The sequence below is a fragment of the Grampus griseus genome (assembly GCF_964374135.1).
Source record: "Grampus griseus genome assembly, chromosome: 13".
Classification (NCBI taxonomy): domain Eukaryota; kingdom Metazoa; phylum Chordata; class Mammalia; order Artiodactyla; family Delphinidae; genus Grampus; species Grampus griseus.
Window position 1 is genome coordinate 17,835,292 of NC_139007.1, and position 27,559 is coordinate 17,862,850.

General features: G+C 37.9%; 1 protein-coding gene across 1 annotated transcript in view; it reads right to left on the reverse strand.

The window, feature by feature from the left end:
* Positions 1-27,559, reverse strand: part of SNAP91 (synaptosome associated protein 91) — a gene marked incomplete at its 5' end in the record, with an annotated part of 156,294 nt that overhangs the window by 26,716 nt on the left and 102,019 nt on the right. Inside the window, 8 exons of the mRNA XM_082669274.1 lie at positions 6,337-6,420; positions 7,693-7,776; positions 8,201-8,272; positions 8,433-8,510; positions 8,750-9,013; positions 9,664-9,771; positions 15,729-15,896; positions 16,045-16,059. Of these exons, the coding sequence (XP_082525400.1) occupies positions 6,337-6,420; positions 7,693-7,776; positions 8,201-8,272; positions 8,433-8,510; positions 8,750-9,013; positions 9,664-9,771; positions 15,729-15,896; positions 16,045-16,059 (873 nt within the window). The remainder of the gene's footprint in view (positions 1-6,336; positions 6,421-7,692; positions 7,777-8,200; positions 8,273-8,432; positions 8,511-8,749; positions 9,014-9,663; positions 9,772-15,728; positions 15,897-16,044; positions 16,060-27,559) is intronic.

The following is a 27,559-nucleotide window of genomic DNA, read 5'->3' on the forward strand; positions in this document are numbered from 1 at the left end:
GATCATCTGATTCAATCTTATTTTTCCACAGTTAGAAAAGATGCAAAGAGACGTGAACACACCTACCCACAATTCAGAAATAGAAAAATACGTGCATTTACCCAGGGCTCATCTGCTTAGGGCTGTTCAGTTTCATAAGGTAAGCAGATCATTCCCATAGGTGAATAAACAACACTACTCAATGGAAAAAAATTACTGCTTTCTCTAAGAAAGTGATAGTAAAGCCAAAACTGGCACGAGGCTCACCAAGCGCCAGGCACCGTTCTGAGCATTTTTTTTAGGGTGAACCATTTGAATCACATAAACTGCCAGTATTTGACCTTTTTGATCCTACAAAACAGCAATTTTATATTGTTCAACCTAAAACATATATTAGCTCATTTAAGCCTCACAACAACCCTAGGAAGTTTCACAGATGAGGAAACTGAGGCCAGAGAGGATAAATAATTTGCCCAAGGTCACAGGATGGCAAATGCAGAGCCAGGATTCCACAAAGGAAATCTTCCAGAGCCTTGGTTCTTCACCACAATACTACTTGGCGTCTTTCCGACAGCCAGGAGTAACTCCAGAGTTGTCCCCTTGTGATACATTTATGAACTTGACAGAGATCTAGAAAGATGACTTTCTCCCATTATACTCAGTTCTTATGAAGCAGGGGCCCTTACAAAACTAGACTAATTAAAAAGCTAAGTGATATAGAATAACCAACTGATTATGTTAAAGAAGAAAAATCTGTTGCTATACTCTTAATGAAGAGCTAAGCAGGAAAATTATAGACATTAATTAAGGAGTTTGGGGAACTCCTGTTAGTGAAGAGTGTCAGAGCCCTGGAACAGAGGTAAGTAATAAGAGAATCCTAACCACGACTCTTTCTTTCTCTATGGTTCTGAATTATATTAAGAAAGGTGCTTTGTGGAATTGAAAATAAAGTAATAATCACTAGGCTTCCGGATGTCCTGCAGACATGTTTGAACTGTTCTACAACTGAATCACCAGCTACAGACACACTGCCTTTTATCACAGATGATTAGTCTTATGAATGTATCTTTCCACAGGGGAACGGCCTACACACTTAATGAAGTTCTATTAATGCAGACGTATCAGAACTGACAGTCACTGTCTACATATCACTTGGGCTGAAGGAGTGCAATGTTAAAACCATCGGGTAGGTAACCACACTCCCACACATACTCCCCCACACTCACACATGCTCTATTATGTTAAAGACACTGTCATTTCCATTATTCTCAGTGGTAAAGTCAGTTATTAAATTCCATTTACTAAGATCAATCTGAGATAGTCAATATTTCTAGGAATACTACCCTGAGAACCTTTTGTCTGACCATTTTCTGTTTTTGACCCCCAGAGAGGATGAAAGAATTGGTCCTCTATAGACCTTCCCATTTAGTGGAAATGGTTAGTTATTATTTCCACATGGCTGTATTTTAAATCAGTTCAAGGACTTCTGTGGCTCTGCAAAAAAAAAAAAAGCCAGCTGTGTCACGTGGTTAACAGAGAATGCAAAACTATGAAGGACCTGCAGGGCAGGCCCCTATTCTTCCCTACCTTTGGAATCAAAGATAGGAAGAGGCACAGTCCTATGCTAGTACAGATTATGACACAGTTGCCCCAGAATGGTCTATTATGGAAGAACATGGTTTTCCTGTTTAATGTCAACCTCAGAAGTCAACCTCATATCCTTCAACATACCTAACCTCCCTTAATAATCCATTTCCCACTGTCATCCAGGAATCTGTCTCTAGCTTTCAAACATCTGTATTTTCAGCTGGTACATCATGAGAGGAATTTGACAGCTTTACTCCTCACTGTGTGAAATAATATTTCCTTCTATTTGTTATAAACTTAACTCTCAAGGGTCCAGCCAGACTCCGTCTGAGATACGGGTAATATCTGCATCCCACCAGTAATCTCGATGACTTGGAGAGACTTATTCTGTTAGTCTGTTCTCCTTGGCCACAGCAGTTGCCTTTTCTAGAATTTTCTCCAGTGTCACCACACTGGGTGCACCAAACAGAACTCGAAATTTTTACTCAGGGAGTAGAAGGTGACTAAGATGATATTTTATCCATAGTTCAATTGTGGAATTGGTACTATTTGACAGTTCTAGAAGTAAATTAAATGAAGAAGAATAACAAGTTTTTCTGGGAGATAAACCCATTTTTAAGAGATTATCCACTTAGCCTTTATTTTCTAGTTTTAAATTACAAACCAAGTTTTGATAAAGCTTTCTCCCCAATTTTGAGATGATTCTTAATTTTTGGTTTAAAATCTCTAAAAATCATTTTTAAAATTTACACTATATCTACATTACATCTTTATTGCATTTCCCCTGTTATTTACATGCATATTTATGCCCTCAAAAAAATCTAACCTCAGTCAAGCATAAGGTGAGACCTCCTCCCAGTCAAGCAACGGACATTACATTCTGGACAGTCTAACCCTCCCATTACTGTGTCTGTATTATTTTTCTTTTTTACTCTTCCACAATCGTCTTATTACTGAAAGCCAATAATACAAGATTCTAGAGACTCACATAATACAACCTTCTCTCTCTCTCTCTTTTTTTAATTCAAATTCCTACTTTGAACCTGATTGCAGTTGTGGACTTCTTTTTTTTTTTGGTACGCGGGCCTCTCACTGCTGTGGTCTCTCCCGTTACGGAGCACAGGCTCCGGCCGCGCAGGCTCAGCGGCCATGGCTCACGGGCCCAGCCGCTCCGCGGCATGTGGGATCTTCCCGGACCGGGGCATGAACCCGCGTCCCCTGCATCGCCAGGCGGACTCTCAACCACTGCGCCACCAGGGAAGCCCAGTTGTGGACTTCTTTGTTATCCATGATTAGGCTCATTTATCTTTTAAAATAATGTTCCTCTTTATTTCAATAGCCTGTGGACTTATCTGATCTGTCTCCACAGACACACACACAGGTATAACCCAAGTGCTAAGCTTCACTGCAAATTACTGTAATACAGGGCCCCGAATATTTGTCCTATCACTGATATTCATCAAATAAAGATGTCTAGGCAATATGAAAACTCAGAATAGCCACTGTCAGCTAGATTACCTATATAAATATGACTATGATTTTATATTGTATATATTTGCAGGGTTTGTGTTTATTCATTTTTTGGCTAGGCAAGTTGCTTCTGGTTCATAAGATAGAATTATATTAATGGTCCATGATATTCTTCACTGAAAACATGGCTTCTTGCTATTTTGTTACTTGAGCAAGCGTGAAAAATGTTTTTCTATAAGCAAAACAGAAGTATGAAAAACCAGCCCGAATAATTAAGACCTGGAGAAGTTAGAAGTAATTTAAAATTTCCTATGTCAGGATATTAGGTGAAAATTTCTTACATCAGGATATTCGCCCATGCCAAGTAAATCAGACACAGAAATGTACAAGCTCAATTTCAAGAAATATTTGTAAAGCAAACTAGACATTAAAACCCATTTATACCTATTTATATTAAAAAGTTAATTAATTTAAATAGGAAAAAAAATAGAGGAAAACATGTACACAAAAATACCTTTCCCATCACTGAAATAATCACAAGAAGATACGGTGGAAAAGGGGGGAAGGGCACAGTCAACAACACCTATGTAGGGCTTCCCTGGTGGTGCAGTGGTTGAGAATCCACCTGCCAATGCAGGGGACACGGGTTAGATCCCTGGTCCGGGAGGATCCCATGTGCTGTGGAGCAGCTGGGCCCGTGCGCCACAACTGCTGAGCCTGCGTGCTGCAACTGCTGAAGCCCGCGTGCCTGGAACCCGTGCTCCACAATGAGAGAGGCCACCACAATGAGAGGCCACCGCAATGAGAAGCCCGCACCCCGCAACAAAGAGTAGCCCCTGCTCCCCTCAAGTAGAGAAAGCCCGCGTGCAGCAACGAAGACCCAACACAGCCATAAATAAATAAAACAAATTAATTTAAAAACAACACCACCACCACCACCTATGTAAATGACACTGTCACTTTCAGCACTGATTTCTGCTCTTTTCTACCCCATTTTACTAAGATTTCTGGATGGACAACACAGTTGAGTAACCTAAGCTTGCTTCTAGTGAAGGGACCTGACTTGCATTTTCTGTGCACTTCCCCCGTGGGACCCATCCATGTACCAAGCTGAGCAGTGGAGGCTCAGCTACCTGCTCTTAGACTCAGCAGTAGGTGACAGAACCCTTCCTGCTCGTTGCAGGTGTATTTGAGATCCATCTCATCTCCCAGGATCAAATCTCTCAGCTCTGTCACTGACATCTGACTTGGCACTGGAAGGGAACAGTGGCTTTCACCACTGGCCTCTCTGCTCCTGTTTCTAGTGTACCTGGCTCTTTTGGAAACACAGTATCTCAGGTTCTAGCCCTGGAAGCACAGAGAGCCCAAACAAACTGGGGACACTGGAGAAGACGACATGGCTTTGCAGTGCTGGATGTGGTCAGTGGTGGCTGACCACTCTGCCAGGCTTCTGTCTGGCAGGCTTCAAACCCCTTGCTGGGGTCTGTGGCAGGATGGCGGCTACCCAGAGAGAAAGAAAGACTTCTTAGAATTTTGCAAAAAGCCAGAACTTTTGATTTCATGTGCTACCTGAAGCTTAATTATAACTTCAGAGCAAAAGGTTTATAATTAGCAACCTCATGTAAAAATTAACAAGGTCATTTCCCCCAAATATGCTATTTCTGTGGCCTGTTAAAATCCTTTTGCTGAACCTTGAAAACATGGATTAAGTTTACTGGTTTAGTAAGAGCTTCAAAGTTACTGTGACCAATTTGAAGCTGTTATGAAGACTACCTAGGTCAGGAGAAAAGCCAGGCAAGGTAGTACTGTTTTCCCCAAGTAACCAGCTGTGGTCTGTGTTAAGTGCACTGCCTCTTATACTTGTAGCTTCCAAAGTCCACAGTGACATCACAGTGGAACCCTGGCTCTTCACCCTTCAGGAAAATATCGGTTGGCAGTTACTGGTTTGGAGTGGATTCAGAAAACAAGAGTGTCATGTTTAACCAGGGTAGTCTGGAGAGAATGGGAAAGATGCAAAAGAAATGCTATTGCCCCTGGGAAAGACTGTTAAACAACCTGTCTGAATGACTGATAGAAGGAAAGGGTAACAGCTGGGCCGTGATGACACCTCCAGACTCTGGACCTTGTGTCAAACTTCCTACAACTTGGAAAGCTGATGAGGGTCCTTTAACGAGGTCACTAGTCATCACTAATCCAAGAAAGAATGTTCCTTAGCCTACTGTTCCTGGTGTCAGGATTGTTCATTACACTAAAAAAATGAGAACTAGTCTCTCACCCTATCAAGGGCTACCTGGGTAGCAGGGAATTGAAGCTGAGAGACTCCAGACATTGGTGACTTCCTTGTGCTGATGTGAGCCGCACTCTCATCAGCCCCTTGCCAGCCTCGTGACAAAATGCATCCCTTGTGATGACAGGGGAGGGACATCAAAGCTGCATCAGAGTGTCTGTGGCCTCGGCGATGCCACTGCCGTACCTCCTGTTATGTACCCTTCTAAGTCAAGTCAGAGCAAGGTAAACCAGCAGCGTCTGCTGAGACGCTGTTGACTGAGAACTTGAACCTGAAACTTACTACTGTGGTCTGACAACTGGCAAATGCTTTGCTTGTAACAATAATAATGTCTAGGTCTAGCTATCATTAAGCACACTTTGATTTGGTCCCAAGGAAAACTATTAGTTGGCTTTTACTATCTTTGAGTCGCTGAAATGTTTCCTGTTATTCTATCTATCCCATCCTGGCAATGAGCAATAATCCTAGGCACCTTGTGCCAATCTACTTCACACTATGGCCCTGTTGAACTGGGATCACTCCAGGGGTTTTCAGATAGGAGAATGATCAGTTATTTTACAGTAACATATAGGTAGCAGCGGCTTCAACCCAAGGGTGGAACTCTGTAACAGTTTCTCATGTTACAGAACCAACTGTCAAATATCACGGTACTTTTCCCCACAAATTCCTTAAAAAAAAAGGTGGGCATGGGCAATACAAGATAAAAATTGCTACATAAGCACATTACCTCCTTAATAAACGAAAACAGAATGTGCTAACTGAAAGTAACGCATACTAAGAGCACCCAAGGAGCCACAGGGGTGGCTTGTGTACAGCTGTGATTTTAAGACCAATTTCATCAAATCCTGGGAAATAATCAACCTTCTGTTACACAATGTCTTGCTTTTCAATTTCATGTCTCAAAAGGGAAAGAAAACATGCACCTTGAAATTTATATAATATCTGTTACTTATAAAAATACACCCAAACTTAACTTTAACAAAACACCATTTTATGTAAATGTAATTAATTACCAGCTAGTAGGTCTGCCGATGCTGACGAGCTAGAAGCAGCCTGAGATGCAGGTTGGGGTTCAGAAGCACTACTTCCAAATGCATCTACCCATTATCCATTATGCAGCAAAAAAGTAAAAGAGTGTAAACAGTAAGTACAGCAAGTAAGGGAAGTGATTGCCCGAGAAATGCACAGACATGACACTCTGTGAGTTAAGCTTGTCTCCTGCGGATGTGTTAAATCACTTAGTGGACTGAATTATGCTCTGACCAGTTTATTCTCTCAAAAGATGAGTTCTAAGCTATTTAAGAATTAACATCTCTGTAAGAGTAGGAGAATTCTTTTTCTTTTTTTTAAAGAATAAAACTTTGGGACTAAATTCTATAAATTCTAATTCCTATCCAAACAGGATCAAAGTTTTTAAAATTTTTGCCCAAAGGTAAAATGAAAGAATCTTCCCACTTAGAACTCTATTAAATAAAATTTAACAAACTTAATTCAAACAGCAGCAGCCCTACTTGTACCTATATATTAAATTTCAGGGTTTATTTGCACAAGTTTTGAGCCCCTGAATGTCACAGACTGTGACATCTTTGTATTCCATGATGTGTCAATGTACTATAGGTACTCAGTGTGGGTTTAATTTGCTAAGGATGGTATTTTACCCCATAGCATACACATTTATAGGCGTTCATGAAGAAATCACTTCAAACCTGGACTTTTCCCTATAAATTTACTGCTAATAGAAGACTTCGAATGTGTCATCCAAATGAGTAGTTCAAGAGTTAATTCAGTACATCTGCCTGTCTTCTGATAACACACAGGAAAAGGAAAATGCATTTAAATCAGTGAAACCTCTTCCAGTTCTCTGGGAGGATTTAGAAACATTAAACGCAACATAAATAAACCCTATAGAATAATGTATGACATCTAGAGCTTATGCTTTCAGTTCCGACTGGCTTATGTCTTTTATATTCTGAATTATCTATGTTTATACTGCTTTTAAGAGCTTAGAAATGTTGATTTAGCCAACAGATCAGGATCACTAAGGAAGAGCAGTAGAAGGAAACTCCAATCAGCTGATTCTACATTAGGACGAACAAAAAATTAAAAACACAAAGACTTCAAATGAAAAGACTTCAAATGAAAAATGATCTGGTTTTGTTAGGACATGCACTAAAAAATATGATGAACTGACGAGCATGTAGATGATGATGACAAATGGAAAAGATCTGAACGTAAGTTTACATTTAAAAGATGGAAATAACTTCACATAGTCGAAAGAAAAAAGACCAAGTATCATGAAACAGAAGATCTAAAAACTCTTCTGAGGGAAAAAAAGATTCTGTGAGTGTTGAAGGAGGAGAGATACGCACCCCCAAAAAGGTCTATCACACCTGAAGAATCCACCTTTGCTGGCGAGGCAGTGGTTGCAGGAGATGGTGCTACAAATGTATCCACTGTAGCAAAGCACAGAACAGGACAAAGTGCATGTCACCCAAAGGAAAATGAAATCATGAGACTCGGCAAACGGCTTCTTGAGATTTCATGTTGAATAGCCCGAAGACTGCAGACAATCTTAGCAGTTAAGGAAAAGCCAGCAGATTTAAAAATACATACTTTCCAGAAGAAAATAAAACTTTTGACTCCTGAGGTCAGAGGTTTTAGTGTGAAAAAGAGGTTTTCTCTTTTCAATCGGCAGTAGATTTGAAATATTTACCCTCATCAGTTGGGGATGGACACAAAATGAGACTTTTTTTTACTGTAAAGTGAGTTTTGAGTGTAAAAGAACTCAAGACGAACCCGCGTGTTTTCGCATCTGCCTCTCCACGTATGAGGCCCACAAGACATCTCGGAAGGCTTCACCTTGGCAAAAGCACTCACCGGATAGGAGGTCAGCAGTGAGAGAACTCTCAGGCACGGGAGAGGCCCCTTGTGGTGGAGAGGAGAAAGCATCTTCCAAAAGTGAAACAAACCAAAACCAAGCAGAGGTAAGTAGAGAGCTGAAATCAAAGTCACAAGTCTAACAAGTGCATTATCACAGGTGAGGACAAAGGGCTTAGTCATGAAAACATCTAGGCAAATTAGTGTAAAGGAAGGCGGGAGTTGGCTTTACCTGTCCCAAACAGGTCTATGCTAGGAGCAGCATCTGGCTTAGGCGCGGGGGCGACATCGGGAGCAGACTCAAATAAATCTAAGACCAAGAACACACATGCCTTTACTCAACTGGACAAACCCGCCTGAAACAGCATCACTTTCCAGTTGTGCATAAGCACTCTGGAGGGTTCTGAAACGAGCTGCAAATGGTTGCTGGAGAACCATTTAATGACACAGTCACCATGCAGACAGAGGTGCGGAGGCAGTACATCACAAGGACCAGAATTCAATCCACCAGGTGGAAAGAGTTCAACGACAATGACAAAAAAAAATTACCACCAAAGATATCTAGAGCAGGAGGAGCGGTGGTGGTGGCGGCAGAGGTGGTGGCAGTGGTGGCAGCGGCAGCTGTGGTGGCAGCGGTAGTGGCAGCGGCGGCAGCTGCGACGGCGGGAGCAGGAGAAGGAGCGGTGGCGGGAACCGGAGGGGCTGTGCTAGCTGTAGGGGTAACTACAGGAACACTGGTCTCAGGTGGCTTCATTGCAAAGAGGTCCAGCTCGGGTGCAGCCTCTGCACTACCTTCAGATGGGGCAAAGGGGTCTTGGGGAAAGGAAAGTGGAGACACATACGGCATCAGTAAGGAAACAGACAACAGAGAGGCGTCAAAACTATAGGTACGAGACACCTGGCACAGATATTCACATGCGAGCTAGGCATTAGGCGGCCTGCTTTGAGCTACTACCCTATTAGCAGGGGTCAGTCATTAGGATGTTTTTCTAAAGAGAAAAGAAAATGTAGTAGGCACCACGAAGTTCAGAAACGGAAACACTTCAGAGTATTGTCAGATTAGCCTACAGTCTAGGATCAGAGATGGTTATTCAAATCCTTACTTTAATGTGGTCAATTTGGTAGCTTGGAAAATTCATGAAAACATGCCAACGTATTGGAACTCAGTGTTACAAAAGAGTACAATACAGCATTACAGGGAAACAAACAAAAAAACAAAAAAACATTAAGAGAGCATACTTGCACTGACAAAAATTGTCAATCTTGAGAAATTGTCAATTTTGATAAGGATGCCCTTCGTTTTCTTAATGTTTTCAAGTGCCCGCATTCTTTATTCCGTTACGATGAGTGATACTTTATACTCAGAAGAAAGCAAAATTAGAAACACATAGGGCCAAGTCTAGCTACGGGAGCTTCACATCAGGACAGAACGACAACAGACGGGCTCAGGACTGGAAACCCACCGTTTCCTGAACACGCATCAAGCGCCGCGGCTACAGGGGTCGGGGGTGCTGGCGCAGCGGCCCCTTCGGATGCTGCAGGGGCCTCCCCGGGAGAAGCTGCAAAGGCATCTTGGGTGCAGGTTTTAAAACAACAGAAATGAAAGGGATAAAAAGAGAAGAAAAATGTAGTAAAAGAACCAAGTTAAATTGCAAAGAAGGCTCCCTTATACAACATGAATTGCTTGAAACGCCTTTTTATGGCCCATGCACTGTTGGCGGTCACAAGACAATGACTCTTGGCACCCCTTCATGTTGGTTACATGCAAGTGGTACAGCCTTGATCCTGCTGAGGCCTGTGAGGATCCAAAAGGTAACAAGATTCTCATTGTATAAGGGCTCTGAGAAGCATGTTTCATGTATCATTAGGAAGGAATGGATGTGAAAAATAAAACACAAAAATAACTTTATTATGCAATTTAAGACATCGATCTTTCACGTCCAGGTAATATTTATATACTATGTTACCATGATGTCTCTGACTAGTGGCTTCTAGCAAACACGGATATCTTCTTTAAGCCCAATAAAATTAAATATATGATGATGATGTAAACAATTTTAGTTTACATGTTCTTTTACAGTCTACTACAGACAAAATTACACTGTTAACATGAAAGGTATACTAAATGTTCATAAAAGTTAAATCTTCACTATCCCTGAAAAACATTTTCAGACACAACCAAGGATTTGTTTTAAAGAACTAAAGAAAAAAAATTAGATGACACCATAATGCCTTTATTTTGACTTAAATTTATAGTTGTTTTCAAATACTGAATTGCTCCAGTTATGTGGTCAATGATCCATTTTCAACAGATTAAAGATGTAGTTTCATGTTTTAAGACTACAAGTGTATAACTATCTATAGTAGATTATAATAATATACAGTAGATCCATTAACATGCACGCAGCCTCCATTTATAAATGTCCGATTTATCAGTGGCTGATGTGTACAAATGATTCCCAATGTGTTTCTGTCAACACACCATGTTAATTATGGTTAAAAAAAAAAAATCCTGGAGCTTTCAAAGAAACCCTTTACAGAAGGAATGAAGCCATCATAAATATGCCTTGCCTAGAAGAAATTTCTGGAAGGTAGGGACCAACAAGAACCTGCCACTGATCTGCTAGATTTCCCATCCTAAAATACTGCCTTCTGCAGTATCTACCAGTGTTCCCTAGAACACTGTTCCTCTAGCCATTAAAAAGAATTTGTCAAACATGCTTGGGAAATGCTACACAGGATACCCACTTTCTCAGAGATTTATGTGGTGTATCGGGCTGTAGGAAGTCCTGCAGTCGAGACACTTGTTTCTCAGGTTCACCCAGCGTGTTCCAAACTGATCTGAGTATGAGACACATTATGGTAACGTCCTGAAGCCCGGCCTTAACAAACATTAAACATTAGAGACTCGCTTGAGTTAAAAGGTCCTTTACAAAGACACCAATATCCCTAGAAGGGACAATGGGACAAGCATATGTTACAGCTTGATTTGACTGCTTCCCACAGCTACACTGAGGGAATATATATATGTTCTGAGTAGAGGGCAGTCAGGGGAGAGGCTGAATAATAATAACGGAGTAGGAAAAACACACCAGGGGATAGGACAGACACACCTCCTCAGATGCCATGCTAAGAATACTATCACAGAGGACTTAGAGCAACTTGAAAGCCCTAACAGCTGGGGCAGAAGACCACAAGAAAAGTCTAAGAGGAGGTTGGGAGGGCTGAAAATATTTTGCCACGGGTCAGGTCTGTTTTCTTTCTTTTCATTCTTAGAAAATTTGGAACTAACGGTAATGCCATTGGAAGTAATAGAAACAGTAATAGCAGTCACTATTTATGTGCCAGTCGCTGTGTAAATATTTTATTTGCGTTATTAAATTTAATTCCTCCAACTTTCTTGTGATATAGGTTTTATCATCTCCACTTTGTAGATAAGAGAACAGAAGCTTGTAAAGTCTGAGGATGTGACCAAGGTCCGTCAAGTGGCGGGGTCAGGATTTGGCTGTAAGTTGTTTGATGGAGGTTTGGGTGTTTGACCACTCTACTGTTTTGAACTGTGCCACATTCTACTATACTGTCCCCTCCTTGCAGGATGGAATAAGCACCAGTTATATCAGTGCTAGAGTTCAAACAAATATTCACAGGCTGGCCTCCTTAATTATGATTTCTGTGTACGTAGATGAAACCCATATTTGTAGCTATATCTTTAGGAGAGGTGGTGTCCCTCCATTCCCGGTCAGCAAGACATCTCCTTTTAATGCTTCTCTGAAACTAAACATTGTAAACTTAACTCATCAACTGTCAACACTTCTCCTAAACAAAGGAGCCCCAGCTGCTCCAGCCCCGAGCTGCTAAGTGTTCCCAGCCCATTTGATGGAGATGTGAACGAGTGAGACTGGATAATTCCAGCCCCACAGCCACTGTCTGACTGTAGCCACGAAAGGGACTCTGAGAGACAACCGTCCAGCTGAGCCCACTAGACTCCCCGGGACTGTCAGAGACAATAAGATAATTTTGATTTTGTTTAAAAAAACAGCAAAACTTCTTAGCTACCCAGCTTTCTTTCATCATCGATGGCAGCATTGTCCTTCCAGCACTGAAAGCTAAAGCAATCTCCAATCTAGTTCTCGTTCCCTTGTTACCCATTTGCAGTTCAGGTCTACATTCTGCCCATTACCAACCAGTGCTACTTCCAGGAAATGCATATTCCTGCTTTTCTACTGTTATGGACTCAGTCCAGCCTTACTCAGCAAACCAGTCTCTGACACTGCTGCAGACTAGCCTTCTCTTCCTTCTGGCAATCTAGAAAGAATTTTCTCCCTCATTTTATATCATGTGACTGACTACCTTTGTAAAAATTTCTTACTGCTGTTGTCTTCTCCAGCCTGAACTCCTCTCCCTGTCTTCTCCAGGCACACACACCATCTTTAAATCACATACTCGGCACAAAGGTTTCAATCATTCTCAGCGTCTTGAGCCCAAGAGTCACCATTCCAGTTCATTTTCTTCCCCAAAGGTCCCAGATGATAAGACTCTTACATGAAATCTAGTTGTAAGTGCTTATATTTAAGTATTGGTGTTAAGGAAGATTGATGAACTTGGTTAACCAACTTGTTCAAATGAAGTCAGGTTTGGGAGGCAAGTTCTTTGGTTTTCCAGCCACTTGGTTCTGTGCTCACAGCCTACCATCATGGAGGCTTGCACACAAATTAACACAGTTGACGGAAAAGGGTACCCTGGAGAACATGTAGAGGAATTAGCATCAATTTAGCATTGCACTCCTTAGAAAAAAACTGTATTGTTACAAACTAATGTGCTGTTGTTAGTAGAGTTTTGCATCAGTGAAAAACAGAATGCCTTTAAGGATTTTGTGTTTTATCTTTATCAATATCTGTAAGTTTTACTAAATTTTTAAAGCATAACACTGCCTTGCAGTCCTGTTCTGCCTGACCCCAGAAGGCAGAAGGCAGATTTCATTTCTTAAAAGTTCCCTTTAAAAAAATAAGCATTTAGTAAATATAATGTTTCTAAAAATTTTTTTTTAATGACTTACATTGAAACGACTAAAACATTATGTGGGTATCAATCTGAGTATTTTAAAATAACAGACACTCCGTATTTTTCAAATTTGTAATGAAAATACAAGACTAAAATACATAGAAAAATTTAACATTTCAGTATTTCATATTCCTGAAATTAAACAATTAGCCATTATTCAGAAATTAAAATTCATTAAGCTTATTTCTAAAGAAATCTACTTAATACTGCTATATATGCTACATAAAACCTCAAAGGGGCATATTTTAAAGTCATATAAATAACTGGTGCTCTTATTATTCAAAAGTTCTACCACTTGCCCATTTTAGAGATACAAAATTTTTAAAAAATGGCCACACAACACGACCAAAGAGATTTTAGTTTAAGTTTTAATTTAAAATCTTACCTCTAAATGATTCCTTATAAATCCATAAAGAACACGAAAGAAATCAGGGGGTATCACTGAAAACTACAAGACAGACAGTGACACATATAGATTTCTGAACATAAAAGATAGAGATTTTATAGCTATCAGAGGCCGGGAGACAGTTTACAGAACAATAAAGATTAGTAAAAATAATTGTGATGAGATTTGCAGATGTACTCATCTTTACTTATCCTCCATCCAGATGACTAGAAAGGATATTGGTGAAATTAAAGGACAGCCTCCATTCTTTGGCATTAAATTATATGATTTTCTACAGTACTGACCTTTTAAATTTGTATTTCAGGGTAGAAAGACTGACATCACGAAAATATTTTCAAACATACAGATTCTTCTGCTTGATGACTGTCATCAAAGCAGCAATAAATGATTAACACAAACAGCATAATGGCACAAAGAATATTTCCAAGAAATATCTTAGGCAGGACCATGAGAGAAGCAAGATGGAGTTGACTGATTTCTTATAGGCAATTAAGCTCCTTAAAATGGACTGAAAAACAAAAATCTAAATAGCTAAAGGAATAGAAATGCTTACGTACAAAATTGTTATCCAACCCGTCCATATTTTCCTTGAATTTTTCTCTGAACATAAGCCTATGAGAAACCATCCATACTCAAGACCAATAATGGAGGTAGGAAGGATGGGGTGAAGAAGTTGGTTTTTATAAATTTAAGCTAATATTTTAATTTCTGGTCTCAAAAGTTACAGAGGCATAACTGAAAAACTAACTTTCTCTAGTGGATGACTCCTCATAATAAATTATTCAAGAGTATGCAAATCCCTTCTCCTACTTTAAAAAACAAACAAACAAAAAAACGGATTTCTCCTATAATAGATTTGGAAGAGCAACAGAATGGCAGTGCAGCAAGGCAGGAGCAAATTCCCCGCATGAAACAGAGGCAACGATGCTGTGTCCCACTGAGTATTCCTTGTCTTAGACAACGTTGGCAAGCCTCAGAGACTGGGGCACTGCATGTTGCACAGTGGTATGTGACAGTGTGTAAGTGTATGTTCCCAGGGGAATACGTTAACTCCACCAGAGCCTGCCAAATCTCTGCTGCCCCCACCCCTTATCATTTGCTTCCTCCAATTTCTTTACCATACTCTCAAAATGCCCCGGGAAAGATGTTATACTGTAACGAAGAAACACAAAACTATGATGACTATAACACTGTTCAATGTACACATGTGAAATGAGCACTTCTCCAGGTTTGGACATTAGCACCACTCAAAATGGGAAGATGTAAATAAACTGGTTTCAGATGGTTCATCAGGTCCAGACATATTATATTGACAGAGTGTAGGATATTTGACTGAAGCTTACAGCTGTAAATCAACTCTGTGTCAGAATTTACATTTGCATGGAAAAAGTATTTTCAGACAATCGTTTCAAAGTCTGATATAAACCTGTTTTCAATCAGCGTTGCAAGTGCCGACTCCAGTGATCTCTCAAAGTTCTGAAGCCAAAGATGATCCAAGTTTTTGCTTGGACAGAACAAGCTTAAAAAGTTGCAAAAATGGACATATCCCTAAACTCTCTTCAGAGACCTCTAGATCTGAACTCCACTTAGGTGATTTTTTTTTTTCCTAAATCTTAAAGAACAACTTAGGCCAGGATTTCTCCTCCCATGTTCCCCAAACATTTTTTTCTCTCAGCTAGTTCAAATCTAAAAAAATGCCAAAAAACCAATTCTAAATATGATAGAAAGATCTGGTACGACTATTATAGATACTGCAGGGCTGGAGCATATACGGGACAAGAGTTCTAATAGCAGCTTAAATCCTAACTTCGCAAAAAGTAGAAAATTGAATAGGTCGAAAGCATTTGCAACCTTTGCTCTATAATCACTAAAATTAAATGAATATGAAGTTGACAAATTGAGCAAAGATAAATATATATGAATAAACATTTTAAAAGTAGTTAAACACTCTGCCATGCATGTTCTATCTATCTGCCATGTTCTATCATGTAAAAGATTTAAATGCTTTAACGCTAGCAATCCTGGAAGGAAAATAAAAGAAAAGTGATGTGACTGACTAACCTCCAAAGAGATCCACTTCAGCAGTGACAGCAGTGACAGTTGTAGTAGTTGAGGCAGAGGCTGAAGTAGTTGCAATTTCAGCAGCTGTAGCAGGAGGAGTAGGTTCTGGTGCGAACGGATCTGAAATCTGTGCTTCGGAGGGAACAGAGGAAAGTGCAGCCAGAGAATCTATGTCGCACCAGAGACAGAGAACAAATGGGAGAGAAGAAAAGGAAAGGACAAAAGATATACCAGGCTCCAAATGATCAAAGTGAGGACAGTTATTAAGATATGGAAGTCTCTCGAAACAGAAGTTTACAAATAAAGTTTTACTCACCCTCTCCCAAGAGGTCTATCGATGTCCATGGGTCAGCATATGAAGAAATAAGAGATAAAGCTGAAACTTTCAACCACACCAATGTCCAAGCAGGGTGAGGCACTAACTGAAGAAATTTTAGCTTTATGTACCTTTCTGGACCATTTGAAATTTAAAAAATAAATGTATTACCTATTATTACCATAGAACTTTTGAGCTGGAATGGACCTTAGAGATCCTCTAGATCAACTTTCCAACTTCATAGATGGGAAAACTGAGAGCAAGGGAGGTCAAGAGACTTACCTTAAGCTAGGTCTAAACAACTCTGACAAACTCAATCGATTTCTTATCAGATTTACCGTTTCATCTGCTTTGGTTGATTTCATTACACTGTAGTTGTCAATTCTGAAGAAACCATAGTTAATTGAATTTTATTGATCCTCTTTATTTGATGTGTCATACCAGAGCATGAATAGAGGCTTTACAATGGCTATAGTTTGACTGTGGAACATACTAAGCTGAATGCAAGTTTAGGGGTTAGAAAAAAGAAACTCTAACTTAAACTATTCTCTTCTTTGTAAGTTTCACATTACCAGGTGTTTTTCAGTTCAGTATATAATCTCTAATTTATAAACATTATGAGACAACATATGAAAATTATTTTTAAGAAGAATGTGAGAGATTATACAGCATCCAAACTTTTCAGCCCTTCTGAGGTCAGCATTCCAATGGGAGGTTCAGACTTAGTGACCAACAGTGGGATTACAGTTGGCATTCTAAATAAAAAGCCTAGGAGGGATTATTTTTAACTGTACTATGATGTTAGGTTAAACATTTATAGTGTCCAATGGCATTCTTCTACTCTCAGTCATGTGATACATCTCAGGGATCACATTCAAATTCATGAATGTTACTGGAAATTTATTTTAATCATGAAGAAACTTTATCAAAACTCATTAGGGAGCTATTTTTTTCAGAGCCTTAAAAGCCATATGGGAACTCAGTAAACCAAAAGTTCTAGAAGACATTTAAAAGATTGAGAAACATAAATTTGACATTAAAAATAATTACTTTAGATATAAAGACACACAGACTGAAAGTGAGGGGATGGAAAAAGGTATTCTATGTAAAGGGAAATGAAAAGTCAGGGTAGCAATACTTAAGTGAGACAAAATAGACTTTAAAATAAAGACTGTTACAAGAGACAAAGAATGACATTACACAATGATAAAGGAATCAATTAATGAAGAAGATATAACAATTTTAAATATATATGCACCCAACATAGGATCACCTAAATACATAAAGCAAATATTAACAGACATAAAGGGAGAAACTGACAGGAACACAGTAAGAGTAGGAGACTTTAACATCCCACTTACATCAATGGACAGATCCACACAGAAAATCAATAAGGAGACATTGGCCTTAAACTACATATTAGATTAGACGGACTTATAGATATATATATTTTTTAATATATGAATTTATGTATATAAACATTCCATCCAAAAGCAGCAGAATACACATTCTTTTCAAGAGCACATGGAACAATCTATAGGATAGATCATATGCTGGGCAACAAAAGAAGTCTCAGTAAACTTAAGAAGACTGAAATCATATCAGGCATCTTTCCCAACCAAAATGCCTTGACTAGAAATCAACCACAAGAAAAATCTTCAAAAAACACAAACCCATGAAGGCTGAACAATACGTTACTAAACAAATGGATCACTGAAGAAATCAAAGAGGAAATAAAAAAATACCTGGAGACAAATGAAAATGAAAATACAGTGATCCAAAATCCATGGAAAGTAGCAAAAACAAGGCTAAGAGGGAAGTTTATAGCAATACAAGCCTATCTCAGAAAACTAGAAAAATCTCAAATACAACCTAACCTTACACATAACAGAACTATAAAAAGAAGAACAAACAAACAAGAAAGTTAGAAGAAGGAAAGAAATCACAAAGATCAGAGCAGAAATAAATGAAATAGAGACTAAAAAAAGCAATAGAAAAGATCAATGAAACTGAGAGCTGGTTCTCTGAAAAAATAAACAAAATTGATAAACCTTTAGCCAGACTCATCAAGGAAAAAAAGAGAGAGGATCCAAATCAATAAAATCAGAAATGAAAAAGGAGAACTTACAACCAACACCACGAAATACAAAGGATCATAAGAGAGTCCTACAAGCCATTATATGCCCCCAAAATGGACAACCTAGAAGAAATGGACAATCTCCCAATACTGAATCAGGAAGAAATAGAAAATACAAACAGTTCAGTAATGAAATTGAATCAGTAATAAGAAAAAACTCCCAACAAACAGAAGTACAGGACCAGATGGCTTCACAGGTGAATTCTACCAAATATTTATTGAAGAGTTAACGCCTATCCTTCTGAAACTACTCCCAAAAACTGTAGAGGAAGGAACACTTCCAAATTCACTCCACAAGGCCAGCATCACCCTGATCCAAAACCAGATAAAGATATCACAAAAAAAGAAAATTGCAGGCCAATATCACTGATGAACATAGATGCAAGAATCCTCAACAAACTATTAGTAAACCAAATCCAACAATACAGTAAAAGGAGCATACATCATGATCAAGTGGGATTTATCCCAGGGATGTAAGGATGGTTCAATACCTACAAATCAATGTGATACAAAAAACTGCAGAATAAAACTCATATGATCATCTCAATAGACGGGGAAAAATCTTCTGACAAAATTCAACATCCATTTATGATAAAAACTCTCAACAAAGGAGGTACAGAAGGAACATACTTCAACATAATAAAGGCCACATGTGACTAACCCACAGCTAACATCATACTCAACAGTGAAAAGCGGAAAGCTTTTCCTCTAAGATCAGGAATAAGGGAAAGATTCCCACTCTTGCCACTTTTCTTCAACATAGCATTAGAACTCCTAGCCATAGCAATCATACAATCAGAAAAGGAAATGAAAGGAATCCAAAGTGGAAAGGAAGTAGTAAAACTGTCACTCTTTGCAGAAGACATGATACCATACATAGAAAATCCTAAAGATGCCACCAAAAAAACGACTAGACCTCACAATGAATTCAGTAAAGTTGCAGGATACAAAATTAATATACAGAAACCTGTTGAGTTTCTATATATTAAGAGTGAACTATCAGAAAGTGAATCCACACTTATATGGCAATTAATCTACAACAAAGAAGGCAACAATATACAATGGGGAAAAGACAGCCTCTTCAATAAATGATGTTAGGAAAACTGGACAGCTACAGGTAAAAGAATCAAACTGGACTACTTTCTCACACCATGTATAATAATAAGTTAAAAATGGAGGGCTTCCCTGGTGGCGCAGGGATTCCCTGGTGGTGCAGTGGTTGAGAGTCTGCCTGCCGATGCAGGGGACATGGGTTCGTGCCCCAGTCCGGGAAGATCTCACATGCCACAGAGCGGCTGGGCCCGTGAGCCATGGCCGCTGAGCCTGTGCATCTGGAGCCTGTGCTCCGCAGTGGGAGAGGCCACAACAGTGAGAGGCCCGAGTACCGAAAAAAAAAAAAAAAAAAAAAAAAGGATTAACGACTTAAATGTAAGACCTGAAACCATAAAACTTCTCGAAGAAAACATAGGCAGTATACTCTTTGACACTGGTCTTAGTAATATTCTTCTGAATATGTCTCCTCAGGCAAGGGAATCAAAAGCAAAAACAAACAAATGGGACTACATAACTAGAAAGCTTTTGCACAGTGAAGGAAATGATCAACAAAATGAAAAGGCCACCTACTGAATGGGAGAAGATATTTGAAAATGATATATCCAACAAGGGGTTAATATGTAAAATACACAAATAACTCATACAACTCAACATCAAAAAAGCAAACAACCTGATTAAAAAATGGGCAAAGAAGACATACAAGATAGCTATCAGACGCATGAAAGGATGTGCAACATCACTAATCATCAGGGAAATTAAAATCAAAACTGCAGTGAGATATCACCTCGCACCTGCTAGACTGGCTATTATCAAAAAGACAATGAATAACAAGTGTTGGTGAGAATGTGATGAAAAGGAACCCTCATGCACTGTTGGTGGGAATGTAAACTGGTGCAGCCACTATGGAAAACAGTATACAGATTCCTCAAAAAATTAAAAATTGAACGACCATGTGATCTAGCAATTCCATTCATGGGTATTTATCCAAAGAAAATCAGAACACTAATTAGAAAAGATACATGCACCCCTATGTTCACTGTAGCATTATTTATAATAGCTAAGATATGGAAACAACCTAAGTGCCCATCACTAGATGAATAAAGAAGATGTGGTATGTGTCTACATATAGATAATGGAATATTACTTAGCCATATTTGCCATTTGCAACGATGTGAATGGACCTAGAGATGATTATGCTAAGTGAAATAAGTCAGAGGAAGACAAACACTGTATGATTTCACTTATATGTGGAATCTACAAAACAAACCAAATGAACAAACACAACAAAACAGAAGCAGAATCACAGATTTGGGGAACAAACAGGTGGTTGCCAGAGGGGAGGGGTTCGGGGGTAGGAGAGAAATAGGTGAGGGAGATTAAGAGGTATAAACTTCCAGTTGCAAAATAAATGAGTCATGGGGATGAAATGTATTGTGGGGAATACAGTCATTAATAGGTACTATCTTTGTATGGTGATGGATCGTAACTAGACTTACGGTGGTGATGATTTTGAAATGTATAGAAATACTGAACCACTATGTTATGTAATGGGAACTAACAGTGTTGTAGGTCAATTATAGTTCAAAACAACAAACAAACAAATGCATAGAAACAGAGGTCAGGTTTGTGGTTATCAGAGGCAGGGGAAGAATGAAGGAGTTTGATGAAGGCAGTGAAAACATACCAACTTCCGGTCATAAGATAAAAAAGTACTAGGGGTATAATATACAACATCACAAACATAATCAACACCATGCTATATATGCTATACATGAAAGTCGTTAAGAGAGTAAATCCTAAGAGTTCTCATCACAAGGAAAAAAAAATTCTCTTTTTTAAATCTTGTATCTCTATGAAATGATGGATGTTCACTTAAACTTATTGTGGTCATCATTTCATGATGTATGCAAGTCAAATCATTATGCTGGACACCTTAAACTTACAGTGCTGTACATCAATTATGTCTCAACAAAACTGGAAGAAAAAAATTATCATATTAATTTAACTATGCAATATGTGACCCAATAAATATTAGGTAAAGCACTCTACAGATCCACTAAGATAATCAAGGCTCTTCCTAAAACTAAATCTTACATATTTCATAGCAACATTAGAAAATTATAGCACATAGAGCTCTTGACATTAGAAATAGTTTTTAAATTTTAGAATGTACGCCTAGTGAATAGCTGACGTAGGGCTAGGGTATTTTCTGCTGTTAGGTGTCCAGGTCCCAAATCCTGAGAAGTAGAAGGTCCTTCCAATCATTCCTCAAGCCAACCGGACCTGGCCCAATACAACTGTTACTCTACAGTCCTAAGTCCTAAGAGATATGGGAACATATGTATATGTATAACTGATTCACTTTGTTATGAAGCAGAAACTAACACATCATCGTAAAGCAATTATACTCCAATAAAGATGTTAAAAAAATAAAATAAAAAATATAAATAAAAATATTCATTAGAAACCAAAGTGGGTCATCAGAAGCCAGAGAGATTGGATTCTCTTTTCTCCTGGCATTGGTGGGGCTCTCCGTAGCCCTGCCCTTATCAATGGCTACTTCAAGCTGCAGTGTGACTTAGCAGAAGAGCTAAGAGCCATGTGATTTAACAGCTTCCAGACCTCTCATTGTCTACTTCCAGACCTCTCATTGTCTATCACAGGGGACAGGTAATTTATTTCATACATTTGGTAAGTGAGAAAGGAGAAGACTGTTTATGTGTACTAGAAGGAGAGAGAGTTAAAAAGATTTTAAAAAGAGGTATGAAAGATTAAAATATTAGTTCCTTGCTCTTAACTAGTGTTTTGTTCAGATAGAGGGTGATGAGAATGATATGATGGAAGATGGAAAGTAAAATTTCCTAGGAAAATGTACAATGATTAAGCATATTGGTGGATAACTGATGTTGAAAATTTTTTCCACTCTTGGAAACCACAGGTGTTAGTCTCCAAAATCTTAATTTTCTAGATGAAATATAATTTGTTATATATTCCTTGTTTTACGCAAAATTTTCTCTACTATAAAAGCAAGTCCCTATTACAAGATGATGAGGATGGTTATTAAATATTCTCAAAACTGCTACTTTTTATAGAGGATTAAACTATACAAAAAAACCCCACTTCAGCATAAGAGTTCAATCCATTTGCAAGTAGTACATGATCAGAGTTGTTTGTATTATAGAAATTGCTAGAAAATATTCCCTGTAACCAAGGAAACAGAGCTACAACTAAATGAACAAGGAAATCTATATTGTGCTGTGAGATGGAGCTGAACTTTTCATGTTTTTATGAAGATTAAATGTGTTAATTTATTTAAGTGCTCGCCCATACCAAGAACATATCAAATGCTCAATAATAAAAGTTAATAATAGCAATAGCTTAGATGGTAACTAGCCTTATTGTGGTGATCATTTCACAATGTGTATAAATGTTGAATCACTATGTTGTACACTTGAAACTAATATAATGTTGCATGTCAATTATACTTCAATAAAAAATAGCAGTAACTAACATTTAAGTTAAATAATAATTTTTCATTATAGGACTGTGAATTTCAAAGCTTCTATAAATCTTTCAGAGAGAGCATGTGTACATGTGTGTGTGTGTGTGTGTGTGTGTGTGTGTGTACACATGAATGTGTTTGAAGACAGCCTGCAGATGTGCCCCCCCAGATCTAATTAACAAGCAAATGGTAATATGGGTCACAAAAACTGCTTGTACTGTAGCTAATATTTCTCATGGAAACTATTAAAGTCAAGTGATCACATAATATTGATGAGCATTCCAGCATGTGTAAATTAACTTCTATTAAGTCTATTAACTCTAATTAAACCCTAGCAGTAATTCTGTATTTCTCAAAAAGTAGAAATTTCACTTCAAGCATTTACAATAAAAAATTACGCATTTTCCACTTCTAAGATGCATAGAAGTACAACACACACACACTCATTTGTTTGTGCAGAGAGGTGAATTTATTATGAAGGAAAAAAACACTCTCCCTTTTATGGGGAGAAAGGTAGGAATTTTAAAAGCACTCTGTATACTTCCAGGTTCATTACTGGCTGGCAGAATGCCACATGGAATATGCACTATTTAAATTAAATTTACTAAAATATGAATTTGCTAAAATTTGGTTTACACCAATGACAAGAAATACTATCCTTTACAATACGTCCCCTAAAATGGCAATATTCATCCATACCCAGAACCCCCAAGAGAAACCTATAAACAACTGATGTGGCCATAGTCATTTGAAAATGAAATCCTCTATCACTATGGTCGGATAAGAACATCCAAATAGGTCTAAGGAGTTTTAGAGTTTGCATTTTACCATCTAGTTACACAAAATTCAAATAAACTACAATAATAGTAAAGTGATCTTATCAAACAAGACTGAGAAAGTGGTTTTATGTATTTAATTTTTTGCTTAGTCAAATGAGCCAAAACATACTGGTAACAATTTAGCACCTCTTCAAATATGACTGGGTATCTATAGGATAAATGTAAACTGAAGGTAACATTTATCAATTTCATATTTCACTAGTTTACTTGAATTTCTTTTTTTAAGTAAGATACATATTTTATTTTTTAATTTTTTGGCCGTGTGCGCAGGCTTGTGGGATCTTATTTTCCCCGATCAGGGACTGAACACAGGCCCTGGCAGTGAAAGCGCTGAGTCCTAACCTCTGGACCACCAGGGAATTCCCTACTTGAATTTCTTAAGGCTTATAATTTTTACTGTTTTGCTTAGGAATGAGAGAATTTACTTATTAGTATTTTTCTCCCCAGCTGACTTTTCTACTGCTATGAAAGGAGCTGTAGATATTTTGTTGAGACAAAAGACTAATGCTAACCATCAGGTCCTAAGCCAACATTTTCATACACTATAATGTGTTTTGTATTAATTATAAAAAAGTGCTCCTGTTGGGCCAGCAGGTTGGAACAGGAAAAGCACTTACTTCTTCCTCAAGGACGAAAAAAGCCCATAGTTTGGCTATCAGAAAGCAGGCTGAATTTCAGGCCCCTCGACCTGCCTTTGGGCAAGGCACAAACTGCGGGTCCACACTGCACAGCCCTGGTTAAAACCACACTAATCTGCTTTCTTCTATATCCACTGACACCTCAATGTTTCAATCATCAACAGTTATTTATTCCTAACAAGTAAAGACTGAAATGTGTTATAATAAAGTTGGTTATTATAACTTATTCCTTATAATGTGTCTTAGCAAAAAGTACTTGAAGATGAATATAAATAAAAATGTTACAATGCAATTTAAAAAGATTTCACCAAGGGATTTTCTTTTTCATTTATTATTATTTTGGTGCCAAACAAACCAATCAAACAAAAAGGACACAATTTCTCTTCAGTCTGATGCTGGAGAATACAGTGAAAGGAGACAGTTTACAATTTCACTGTTTATTCATTCAAGTTCTAAATCACTAAACAACTAAATGTTTAATAAGTTCTAAAAATTACAGTGTGAACAATCTACTGATTTAATTAGTTGAGAGAATTATTGTTAACACAGTCATATAATAGTGAAAAAAAATTTTGTATAACTCTACAAATTTATAATTAATACTAAATTTTAAATTATAAAAGTTCTATGAAAGTCATTTATATGAATTTTATGACAGAGAAAACCTGATTTAAGGATATGGATTTGAAGCATTCTTAAATAAACAGGAAAACATGATACACTGTATAAGATACCATGGCAATGAAAATTATTAGTAAACTGAAATAATCAAACATTTCTGAAAGATGAAGCTCAGAATGAAAAAACATGAAAACCAGAAGGCCCTTATAAAATCTCTTCAACAAAAATATTTTCCTTTACCAATTGAAATTTAATAAAGTTAAGTGTAGCTGAAAGAAAATTTTTATTAAGAAAATGATAGCTATAGGCTTAGGAGTTGAACATTTCAACAAAGGAGAAGTTTTAAGTATTTAAATGGAAAAGCACCAATATTTAAATGCTTATAAATATAGTTAGCAACTCTGTTTCACAAGTAGTTATTTTTGCTTACTTTGTTACCACAAAAACTTGGAAATAAAACCAAGAGATCATAGCAGGTAGTGTTGATGTTATATTGCCAATGTTTACCAAACTCATCCAAGGATTATTTAATTACCTGTGGAAATGTATCTTCATTTGATGCTGCAATTTAACTGTTAATTAAGGACTCTGATTCTGAAATGATATACTGAGTTACAGTTCTTGTCTGCTAGTGATGCTCTGTCTGGGAGAAAAGATAACCTCAAGACATGATTTTTACTGCTCTACTGGACATTAACCAGTTTTGTACTTAACCTAGCCATCTTATTTTAACATTTCCTTTCAAATGTCTATAAATACCCAGTTCCTCAAAACTCTCTTTGAGCCAGCTTTATCATCTTACCGGTTTCCTCATCAGCCAGTTAATGTCTTTTACCAGTGCTGTTTTTCCCCACCCCCTTCAGGTTTATGGAGGTATAAGTGACATATAAAAATTGTATATATTTAAGATGCACAATGTGATGATTTGATATACATATACATTATGAAAAGATTACCACAATCAAATTAACACATCTATCATCTCACATAGTTACTGTATTTTTGTAGTGCAAATACTTAAGATTCACTCTCTTAGCAAATTTTAAGTATACTATACAGTATTATTAAATATGGTAACCATACTGTATATAACATCTCCAAAACTTATTCATCTTACAACTGACCCTTTGTACCCTTTGACTGTCTTCCCATTCCATGCCCTGCCCTCCGTCGCCCACCACCAGCCTCTGGCAACCACCCTTCTACTTTCTGCATCTGTGAGTTTAGATTTCACACAGAAGTGAGATCACACATATTTGTCTTTCTGTGCCTGGTTTATTCACTTAGCATAATGTCCTTCATGTTCATCCGTACTGTAACAAATAGGAGGACTTCTTTCTTTTTAAAGGACTAAATAATTAATATTCCATTGAATATATACAATGTGTTTTTTTTATATCCTTTTGTCTGTTGACAGACACTTAGGTTATTTTTATATCTTGGCTATTGTGGATAATGCTGTAATGAACATGGGGGTGCAGATCTCCATCCATCCAGAAGTGAGACTGGTGAATCATGTGACAGTTCTATTTTCAATTCTTTGAGGAACCTCTATATTTTTTCCATGATGGTTGTACAGCCACTATGCAGAACAGTATGGAGGCTCCTTAAAAGACTAAAAATAGAATTACCATATGACCCAGCAATCCCACTGGGCATATACTGGGCATATACCCTGAGAAAACCATAATTCAAAAAGATACATGTACCACAATGTTCACTGCAGCACTATTTACAATAGCCAGGACATGGAACCAACCTCAATGTCCATCGACAGGTGAATGGATAAAGAAGATGTGGTATATACATACAATGGAATATTACTCAGCCATAAAAAGGAACGAAATTGAATTATATGTAACGAGGTGGATGGACCCACAGTCTGTCATACAGAGGGAAGTAAGTCAGAAAGAGAAAAATACCATATGCTAAAGCACATATATGGAATCTAAAAAAATGGTACTGACGAACCTAATGGCAGGGCAGGAATAAAGACACAGACGTAAAGAATGGACTTGAGGACTCGGCATGGGGAAGGGGAAGTAGGGATGAAGTGAGAGAGTAGCACTGAAATATATACACTACCAAATGTAAAATGGATGGTTAGTGGGAAGCTGCTGTATAGCACAAGGAGATCAGCCCGATGCTTTGTGATGACCTAGAGGGGTGGGATAGGAAGGGTGGGAGGGAGGCTCAAGAGGAAGGGGATATGGGGATATATGTATACATATAGCTGATTCACTATGTTGTATAGCAGCAACTAACACAACATTGTAAAGCAATTATACTCCAATAAAAAAAATTAAAAATAAAAATAAATAAAAAATAAACCATAATGGCTGCACCAATTTACATCTCCAGCAACAATGAATAATGGTTCCCTTTTCTCCACTCCCTCACCAAACACTTGTTATCTCTTGTGTTTTTGATAACAGTTATCCTAACAAGTGTGGGGTGCTATCTCTGTGGTTCTGATTTGCATTTTCCTAATGATTAATGACAGTGAACACCTTTTCATATACTTTTTGGCCATTTGCATACCTTGTTTGGAAAATGTCTATTTATGTCCTTTGCCCATTTTAAAATCAAGTTATTTGGGGTTTTTTTTTTTTTTACAAATATTTTCTCCCATTCCACAGGCTGCACTTTTATTTTGTTGTTTCCTTTGCTGTGTAGAAGTTTTTTAGTTTGAATGTAGTCTTACTCGCTTATTTTTGCTTTTGTT